The sequence below is a fragment of the Lactuca saligna genome, chromosome 8 (genome assembly GCF_052625555.1).
Source record: "Lactuca saligna cultivar CGN05327 chromosome 8, ASM5262555v1, whole genome shotgun sequence".
Taxonomy (NCBI): Eukaryota; Viridiplantae; Streptophyta; class Magnoliopsida; order Asterales; family Asteraceae; genus Lactuca; species Lactuca saligna.
In genome coordinates, this window is record NC_136424.1 from 13125533 (window position 1) to 13136645 (window position 11113).

Sequence of the window (11113 nt, forward strand, 5' to 3'; positions counted from 1 at the left end):
TCAGAGCTTCAGCAAATAAGGCAGACCATTTAATCGGTTACCCACTTCTTACATTCATTCCAATACCACACCCCCACACCTTCATAAAGAATCCATCCTTCGACCTAATCTCTTCAATCATATTCTTTTTTATTCATATTATGTAAACAAGCAATCTATCCTTCATGTAACTATATCATTACCTTAACTTGTTTATGAACAAACTTGTGTTCCACTTCTAAGAAGAAAAATACTATTCTCCGTATACCTATATCATTTACTACAGTGGCATGAGAGCATTCACTCTACTTCTTAAAGAAACTAGCATGTCAATATAAGGACCAAATGTTCATGTTGGCGTATCTGCTAAGAGTTTCTATAAATAGAACAAGAATCATGTGCAAGTTATTCTGTATTTCTAAAAGTAGCAAGTCTTACTAGTCTTCAATGATGTGAATTCTTTCCATATGCATCCAACAACCATTTACCTACTAATATTACATCATTTATTTGATGGACCGGGTTAGGTAATGTAGGCCACCTAAAGAAATTCATAGCAAAAAACTGAAGTTCAACAAACACAACATGAATAAGATTTTATTGCTTTGAAAGGTCAACCATCAAGACCTTAATGAATTTGCCTCAAATCATGGGGTTTTTTTTTATCCCTTTAATGATTTCTAAAGAGTACAATTTACATCTCATTTTATGTAATAAGATACATTTATCTTGTTGCTATCCGAATCCCCCGAGGGGAAAGAATGTGTGAAAATTGATAGATACAACTATATTGCCTTTATAAGCTCAAATATTTTGGGAATTGTATGACCCACAAGGCTAATCGCATTATGATAAACCGAGCTTCTAGTGAGATTTCTTCAAACCAGATACTAATGAAGCTAAATAATGACTTGGCATTTGATAACTTCTCCTCAATAACTGCCTCAGCTGAAACTCTTCCAATGATCAAGAACGACTCCAAAGAAGGTTTTTGCAACTGTTAAAGAATAAAAAGTGAAAATTCATCAAGATTCAAGAAAGTTGGCATTTTTATAAAGTTTTGAAAGATATTGTAATACTAATACCAATGCATTGTCGACTGAGCGTAAACAATCATTTGTTTTCATCATTAGAAGTATAACACGTGGAAGTCTATGCAGAAGCTCTGTCACTTGAGAAAAATATTCAGGACCATATATCTGAAAAACAAAGGTCAAAGCTTTATTACATATACGTCTCAAAGATTTATTTGATAAACATCACAAAGGTCAAATTATTCGATATACATCTCAAATGTCAAAGCTTTATTTGATATACATCATAAAGGTCAACGCTTTATTCAATATACATCACAAAGGTCAAAGATTTATTGGGTGGGTAACATTGCAAGGGTCAAGGGTCGGAGCTTTATTTGATATACATCCTAAAGGTCAAAGCTTTATAGGATATACATCACAAAGGTCAAAGATTTATTTATTATTACATCATAAAGGTCAAAACTTTGTTGGATATATCTCACAAAGGTCAAAGCTTTAATCAATACATATCACAAAGGTCAAAGCTTTATTTACTATTACATCATAAAGGTCAAAACTTTGTTGGATATATCTCACAAAGGTCAAAGCTTTAATCAATACATATCACAAAGGTCAAAACTTTATTTGATATACATCATAAAGGTCAAAGCTTTATTCGATATACATCAATAAGGTCAAATCTTTATACGATATACATTACAAAGGTCAAAGCTTTATATACATCACAAAGGTCAACACTCACCTGAAGGTCTGATTGATCACGTATGACCAAATGGTCAACAGCAGGATCAATAACTCTCTCCCATGGTTTCATAGTAAGAATACTTGTGAAAAATGTATAAAGATCCTCTCCAGCACCAAATTTCATGCAATTTTCCTTGATTGCTTTGGCATCAGCCAAGACCAAAGCCTGCAAAACAAATCAATTCTTTTCGTTTTTGCAATTTTATAATAAAAAAACTAAAAAAAAAAAATCAAGAAATCACAAAGTGCACCTTCCAGAGTGCAGCATAGCTGGTTCTTGTGTAGGTGTCAAGTTCTTTGTAGAGTCCATGGTCAAGGAGTACTAACTGTGGTTTACATCTTCCTTTACACAAACAAAAATCAAAAAACACCATGAACAATGTGGTCAATAAATAAAAATAGAGAAAGGGGCAAATTTGGAATAATACCAAAAATGCTACTTCTTCCCGAAGGCAAAGCACGAACTATCAAATTTGCAGCATGTGGATCACAATGTACAAATCCATGTTTGAACATCATTTCAGCAAAAGTTTGACTAACCTACATTTAAGTCAAACCAAACTCTTATAAACATTCAACAACTATGCAACATGAAAGCAAAAAAATAATAAAAAGAAGCGGACTTACTAGTTTCGATATGTCATGGGGTCTAATTCCAAGTTTTTTGATGCTTTTTAAATCATTGACTTGTGGACCTTCTATGAACTCCATGGTCAACAATTTTGAGGTACTTAGACTCCAATAGATTGTAGGAGCATACACATAGCCTGCAATGTGAGGAGATAACCTTCGAAAGTTTTCCATACATTTTACATTGTTCTTGGCCTCATTTAAGAAATCTAGCTCCTGATAATCATCATTACAACTTATTAATAATAAAGTTAGAAAGTAAAGAGGGAGCTAAAGGTAAGATGTTGCAAATTAGAGGTGTTAGATGTTGAAATTCCAAATCTAACCTTGGGTGAAGTTTCACGGACTTCATCTACCAACCACCTACATCATAACCAAGCAAATTTTAGGCCACATGGATAAATAGAGTCTTGACATCAACATCAAGTCTACATGGTCAAACCCTAAAACTTCTTATTCATAAATTCCTGCCAAAAGATATGGTTAGTGCAATATCATGCAAAAAGGTATAAGACTGTAATCGAATGAAGATGTAAACCTGTAATCAAATGAAGGAAAGAAGCGATGCACAGTGTTTACAATCAATTCCACTGTGGCAAAATCAGCAGCTGCAGTATCTGTCATGTGTGTATGTTGTACCTAGAATGATAGAACATCAAATGTCAATCTTGAATTTTGTACAAAAAATTCAAGAAACATTCATTTTATGGAACAAAAAACTAAAGAATTGGAATATGATGATAAGAGTTTGAAACCTTCACAGCAACTTTTTGTCCCTCATGAGTACGAGCAACATGGACTTGTGCAATGGAAGCACTTGCAATTGGTACAGGGTCAAAATCGTCAAAAATCTGGGAAACAAAAAGGTTTGACTCAATTTCACTACTCAAAATATAGGGATAATAAATTTTAAGTATTAAGCACCTCTTCAGGTGTCCCACCAAGCTCTTTCTTGACAACTCGACACACTTGATCATATGTTGAAGTTGGACATTTATTCAACATTGACTCCCTCATTGTTTCAGAGTACTCTAGGGGTACCAAGAAATCCTAAATGGCAAAATAGTAATTAGGTCAATGAAAGATAGTTACTTTATCTAAGTTGTCATGTATTAAATCTTGAGATAAAAAACTAAGTTTCTTGAAATTGATCATGGGTATTCATGGAAAAGCAGCAGGTCATACCAGTTGACCAACATGTTGACCAAGCTTGATATAAATTCCACCATTTTTGAAGCATAGCTCTTCAAGCCTACGTGCGTTCCTGGTGTGAAGTTCATGCTTTACTCTTGCCCTTTCATCGCTACCTTCTGGCAGTCCCATTAACGAATACTCGTAATCTAAAAGAACACAATTTGAATTGCGTTTGATGAAAAATGTCAAGAGCAAATATCAGCAAAGGTATAAGAAATTGAATGATAATCACAACATGTCAACAACTAACAAACCCAAAGAATTATTCGTACTTTAGAATTGAAAACTCGAGGTTTTCAAATGAATTAGATAAATTAAGTAAACATACCGAAGGCAATTGTAGCAGCGGTGACTGAGAGACGAAAGAGACGGAGAGGGATGGCCGTGCAGAGCTTGAGGGAGGTGGCAGGATCGTCGGAATTAGCAATGGTAGCGGCACCAACTCCGCAGCCCAAGGCGGTGGCAGCAAAGGCAAGCTTCCATTTCGAAGGCCAAATAGATCGAGACACTGCCATGTTTGTCAGCCAGTGAATTTCCTCCGGGAAAACAACCGTGAGGCGGTGGTGGGTGGTGTCCTCCCTTCCTTTCGCCTCTTATTTCACGACAAAACGGTATATGATCAAAGGTTAAATGGAAGAAAGCAAATCAAGAAGTTGACCCTTGTGGGCATTGATTGAACCAAAGCCATAAAAGAATTAAGGGGAGCGGGAACAAGAACAAGAACACCTATAAAAACTGCCTGCAAATGGTTGCCTTGGACAATTGTAGGGTTTTTCTCCGTGTCTTTTTTCCTAATTCCGATTCCAAGTTTTTCAATTTTTAGATTATGAAATTGAAGTAAAAGTTTTATGTATTTGTAAATAAAAATTTCAAAAGTAAGTATTTTCAATTTTTAGATTATGAAATTGAAGTAAAAGTTTTATGTATTTTGTAAATAAATTTTCAAAATTAAGTAATGATCAATCATTTTAATTTTAGATTAACAACTTAAAATGATATTATATTTTGTTTCGTATTTCTATTTAATAATGGTTTTAATTAGGAATGAGTATTTGGATCGGGGAACAGGCCGGAACCGGTACTAGAATCGGAACATGATAGAATCGATCAGGTCGGAACCGAGACGATATTCTTGTGGATTTATGAAACCGAGAACCAGTAGGAACCGGAACCGGTAAAAACTGAAACCATAAGCTGCTATTTTTCGAGAATTGGTTCCAACATTAAAGACACGACAAGAACCAATAGGAACTGATACCGATATAACTAGAACCGGTAGAATCGGCGGTCCGGTTCGGTTTCTATTTTCGACCAAGTTTGGTTCCCAGGTTGATTCCGATGTTCATCTCTAGTTTTAATATATATTTAACCTTTGATTTTTTTTTCACATTTAAAAAAAAAAAAAGAGGATAATAATAGTTACCATTTTTGACATCTAAAATAAGTTTAATTGTTAATTATATATAAAAATTATTTTTGATTAAAAGTGAGCTCGTAAATGAGTGTGGATCAAATGATCTAGGTCACAAGTCTAAACACATTTGGATTTAAGTAGATAGTTTTTTAGTATGAATTAAAATGGGTTAAGTCATATTAGGTGATTCGTCGATACTTTTTAGACATCTGTTTATAATGAGAAATAAATATGTAAAACATAATAGATGTACAATATAAGATAAAATATGTTATGATTTTTATATTCACCAGTCCACTCTAAAATATGTTATGATTTTTATAATAATAATAATAATAATAATAATAATAATAAATAGATAAATAATAATAATAATATAAACTAGGGAAGAATCCCCGCTCCGCGGGATTGGACACGCCAAAGAGTCCATCACATTTACTTTGTAGATACATTTGAGAGAGCATTTTCCTATAAAATTACATCAGTCTATTCTATTTGTTACTAATTGCAATTCCAACACTTTCAAATAACTTATTCTAAATGTTTTAACAAACATTCTTCTATTCACACTCACAAATTTACAAACTGGAGATGCATCTCTTGGGCCAGTGTCAGTTGAGTTAATAACCTGCACTCTTTGGCTCTCATCAAGGGCTGTAGATGAATAATCTTTAATACAAAACTTTTATGAAACCAATTTGGTATTTAACCAAAAAACTTGTGTCTGGGTATACAGACTCGATGAGAGGGTAGAGATCCGTAACTTTCGTCCAGATTAAACATTTGAGAGAAGATCTACAACCAAAAAATCAAAATTAAAATAGTAAATATCAAAACATAATGTCATTTTTTAGTTGTCAAACTTAACTATTTCTTGGTCAAAATCATTGATGCCAAGCCCCAAAACCCTTTAAAAAACGCATGGGATTGCCTATTACCCTGGAAAAAAATCTAAACAAAATTAATGACTTTTAAGAACATTGAAAAAATTAATCAAGCTAAGTGAACGTATTAGAAAATATGGAACATAATCAAAGAACATGACATAAAGCGATCAAACTTAAAACCAAAAACATTTGTAGGGAGGAAGTCTGGTCCATATTAAACCCATATACAAAAAAATCCATTTTGATGATGATGAACTGATTCCTAAAAATCATAATTAAAACTATATGCCTCCTCGATCTTCCATTGATCAATTTGTACTTCCATTTGGGACCTGAACAAAATCATCATTAAATTTGGAAATATTTGTAAAGACTATGAAGCAATGTAATCATCACCATCTTCATCTTCTGATAAGCCTCTTACAAATGATCAAACCAAGATTCAAAACTATTTTTTTCAATATTTGAAGCATATGCAGCTGCCACCACCAAGCACCATCCACCATCTTAACCCTCTTAATGTCGTCAATACACCTCAACTCATGAAAACAAAAGAATCTTGATATTTAAAGAGTTAGAAAAAATTGGGATAATAAATGCTTAATAGAGTACAACTTTATTTATTTAGCAAATGAGAACTAACCAAGAAGCAAAATTTGATGTAATAGATGGAAATTGATGATTTTGACTACTTATTACTTGTTTCCTCTCGAGCTTTGACATCCAAATGTTGAAATCTTGTTGGTCTAGAAAAGGAGTTCAAGTTATAGACAACGAAGTTAGAAGCATTAGCATGTAAAATTTTCCATACAATGGTCAATAACAATAAATAGAAGTATAATGCTATAATAATGAAAATACAATAAACATATTGTTAATTCTTGTGTTTATATGCATTTCTTTACACAAAGGGCATTTATCTCATTTCTAGTTCCGTCAAATGTGAATACATAAGTTTACCACATCAAAGAACAACCAATAGTCTGCCCAAATTCCAATTTAGAATGTAGATATGATCATAAAATGCTAGGAGTCGACAGAAAGCAATTGGCATGTCCCACTTTCTTCCCAACTCAAATCTCATCCAAACAAAATCCATCGTGTTCATATTCCCATCACCAAATCATCATAGTCCACTTTGATTAACAATATAATCATTCAATTCAAAATCCAATTTGGATTTTCTCCATAATTGATCATAAAAAAAACCCCAACCAACTAATCCCCTACATCTCTATCATATGCAACGACTATAGGGAACAGTTTACCATGTGTCGGAGGAGGGAAGAAGAAGGCCAAAGTGATGAAGATCGACGGCGAAATCTTCAAATTACGAACACCCATTAAATTTTTTGAAGTGATTAAGGATTACTCCGGTCATGTTGTATATGAATCGAATGCTGTTAAGAGATATGGGATCAGAGCTACTCCTGTTGATTTAGAAGAAAATCTTGAACCTGGGAAGATTTATTTCCTGGTCGAGTTACCTAAACTGCCGAAGACGGCGGAGAAGACGGTGACGATTAGAAGGGTGCGGTATGAGTAAGCAATATATCGTGTAGTCCCAAAAAGAGATAAAATCACGAACATCAAATCTACAAAGCAAGAAATTGGTGAGTCAGTTGAATATCAAAACCTAGAAATCGTGCTTTAGATTCTTAAAATCGAACCCAAATAGAAATAGAGAGAGTCAATCAAAACCCTAATCGTTGAAAAATCTAAAAACCTGAGATGGAGTTGTCGGCATCTAAGTTGTGGACCATTTGAATACAATACCTTTGTTACCGTCGGCGTAAGCAGCTACGTCCTACAATCTTCCTCTTCATGGGAGACCAATGATTGAGCGGACGCCCCCTGTAGCAGACCACGCCGTTGATGAATTTTTTGAGTAACGGTGAGAATTCTTTGAGTAAACGTGCGAGTTGGAGGAAGTCATCGAGGTTGGAGAACGCGGCTATCACCACCGCCGTCGAAGGGAGGCAGGCATAAGTTGCATATAGGAGATGGAGTGAGAGGGAGGAGGAGGCGACCGGTGGAGATAAAGAGGATTAATAAAGATCAGTTAGAAGGCGATACCATTCTAACCCAGGAAGAAATTGAAAGCGGTGGAAGGAAATTATGTGATTGGGCATGGGAGGCAGTGGGAGGCGGTGAGGAAATGAACTGTCAATGATACATGGAAAAATAAGAAACCACATACATACACGTAGCAACACGTTGCAGGCATCGAGCTATCATCTCTCAATGAAGTATTATATAAAATTAAATTAGAAACTACACAAAATATAAGAAATAAAAAAAATTCCAGTCAATCACAGCTAAGTTCAAGTGGCACTTTAGAATTAGTATCTATATATAATTAAACATGCACAAATAAACAAATGACTAATTTTGCCAACCCTTAGCCAGTTTACTGTAGCTAAGGGTGGAGAATTTTAATATATAATATAATAAATAAAAGTTATCAAGGATAAAGAGGTTATGGTCCGCTAGCATTAAATCAATAATATAATTTTATATAGGAAATTTAACCACTTTATAATGTTTATTTGAAAAAAATAATCTAATTTTTTTTAGAAAAATAACCACTTTGTCTGGAGTGAGACATTCTGAAACAAGAAAAAATATTTTTTTGACTGACTCCGGAATGACATTCCTGATTCTGGAATAAAATTTTGGAATATGCACAGTACTCTAGAATGACATTCTAGAGTACCGTTCATATTCCGGACTAAAATTTCGGATTGCGGGGAAGAAAACTCTGGAATTTTACGAACAAGCTCGAATTCCGAAGAACAATTTCGGAATTTCAAGAAAAAAAATCATTTTTTTTTAATTAACAAAAAATATACATACATAATAATATGGACTATATACAATATGAGTGCATAAAATTAGATATTTTATTGAAAAACGATGACATTAAACATTACGAAATGTAGCATTCAAAATCTCAAAAAAGAATTATTTAATAATAATAATAATAATAATAAACTGAAAAGATAAACATCAATACTCTGACATTAGGCATTCCGAAGAAAATGATTATTTTTCAAAAACTGAAAAAATATTTTTATTTTTTTAAACCCCATTTATAATGGTTAGTTTACTCAATTTTCCATTTTATATTATACAAATATATTTAAAAGAATAGAAAATCATATCAATAACGTTTGATGTTATTATCATTTAAATAATAATAATTATTGTGCATTAAATCAAAGAAACACATGTGTTGTTTCTCCTATGTAGTAAAACAAAATACATAACAAAATTCATATAAATAATGTTCATTGTTATTATCATTTTGAAAGTATTGATAAGACATTATAAGTGATATAATATGTTAAAATAATATGTATGTTTTGTTAATATTTCTATTAAATTAAGTTAATACAAGAATAAGATATAAAATATATAAGGATAAAATAGGATTTTAAAAACAAAATGTATAACATCAATTTTTATATCAATAAATAGTGGATATATATAAGTTTGTTAAATATATGTGGTTACATATCGTTCTATTTTCCTTAGGGTTTATACCATAAAAACACTTTTAAAAAGTAGTCTAAAAATAAGACTTAAAAGGTAACATACATTGTTTCGTATTCACATTCAGCCAACAATGTTTTTCTATATGATTTACCATTGAATTTGTTTTATATGTTCAAAATAGGGTAATATTACATATAACAACCGATAATATTACATTTTTAAATTCGTAAAACAAGTTTAATTGTCAAATATCTACAAAACAAACAATCTTTACTAAATGTGAACACAAAACAAAATATGTCACTTTTTTAAGTCATTAACCCTTTAATTTATTCAACACTAACACTAATAAGATCGGTAAAAAGGGTGTGCAAGATTGGCACATGTTCAGGGCCATCTTTTTTTGGGGGGTCAACTTTTTTTTTTTTTTTCAATATTGTATTTAGTTTTGGCCCAAAGTCAATGCAAAACAGTCCACAATCTGTCAAGTACGGGAGAAGACACAAAGGATTATCGTAGGAGAAGGAGACGACAACGTCTAAGGCCTCGCAGAGACCAGTCCATCACATTGAATGCAACTCAGCGACAACGACAACAACTCAGCGACAGGCCGATAACCACTCCTACTAATCTAATATTAATCAGGTTATGAATTAATTTTACAGTTTATCATTACCGGTTTTAATCGATCAAGGATTCCATCGTTTTTGCAGTTTCTTGAACTTTATACTTGCATAAAAAGTATGGCATAATTCTGTTCACATCTTGATAACGAATGAAATAGCCGGACTAAGACTTAGTTTAACAACACAGAAACATAGGCTAAATAGAAAGTCAATAATCTTAGTTTTAATAGTTTTATCACATTCAGTTTTATCATTTTTAGTTTTACTTTGAATACTTGAAATCTTGAATGTTGAATGAACGTTGTCATGTTGAATTGAATGAATCATTATCAATTTTAATGTTTTATAGTTGATCACTAATTATCTAATTCACTATATCATATTATTATATTAATAATTTAATATATAGTTAATGACTTATGTGTTAAAGAGTTATGACATAAACTCTATAAATGATATATAAATGTTAAGAAGAAGATACACTTACATACCTTCAAGTAGATATCAATGGCTTTATACAGATACATTAGCTTGTTCTGTTAAGTGAAATTCATAAATTTTTATAGTAATAAATTCCTATCAGAAGCTATTTCAACAAGATAACTTTCCATTAACTTTCCAATTTTTTCTATGTCATTTTCTTGATTATTTTTGGTTTCTAATTCATATTCAAGGTAGGAGGCTTACTATTTTATCTAAAACTATCATCTTTTCTTGTTCTTGTTTTGAGTCTTTTTTTTTTTTCTTGTTCTTTCCGTCTAATATTCCTATCAAAAAGCTGACCGACATTATGTTTCTTTTCTTGGTAGGAACCTAGGAGGGTTACTCATTAAAATACTATAATTTTGCTACATTTATTGCCATAAAGTTTATCGTCGTTTTAAAAAAAAAATTATATAATTTAATTTGTTACAAGTTAAGGCCTAAGGGGCTTTTTTTTGCTTGTCCTGGGCATTTGAATCATCAGGACCGATCCTGACACCAATGATTATTTAGTCCTATAAAAATGATATAAAATTAAGGTAAGGCTAATTTGAAAATGTCGGAAGTCTACTTCGTGTATGAATTCATGTGTAACAAAGAAAAAAATGTGAGCATATAATG

The 11113-nt window shown here is 32.3% G+C and overlaps 1 protein-coding gene and 1 long non-coding RNA gene across 2 annotated transcripts; both read right to left on the minus strand.

Annotated features, from left to right (window-relative positions):
* Positions 1-549: 549 nt before the first annotated feature.
* LOC145012971 (putative ABC1 protein At2g40090) lies at positions 550-4374 on the minus strand. The gene is made up of 12 exons (XM_078971757.1): positions 3913-4374; positions 3576-3730; positions 3315-3440; positions 3146-3241; positions 2929-3029; positions 2717-2753; positions 2388-2606; positions 2189-2300; positions 2012-2103; positions 1759-1926; positions 1065-1178; positions 550-976 (listed from the first exon to the last, which is right to left on the minus strand). Exons 1-12 carry the CDS (start codon positions 4097-4099, stop codon positions 776-778), a joined length of 1608 nt encoding a protein of 535 aa, XP_078827883.1. The 5' UTR covers positions 4100-4374; the 3' UTR covers positions 550-775.
* Positions 4375-5380: 1006 nt separating this feature from the next.
* Positions 5381-8100, minus strand: LOC145012422 (uncharacterized). Its single transcript, XR_013664488.1, has 4 exons — positions 7662-8100; positions 7154-7480; positions 6529-6631; positions 5381-6443 (listed from the first exon to the last, which is right to left on the minus strand). It is a non-coding gene; the product is annotated as an uncharacterized LOC145012422 (long non-coding RNA).
* Positions 8101-11113: the final 3013 nt, after the last annotated feature.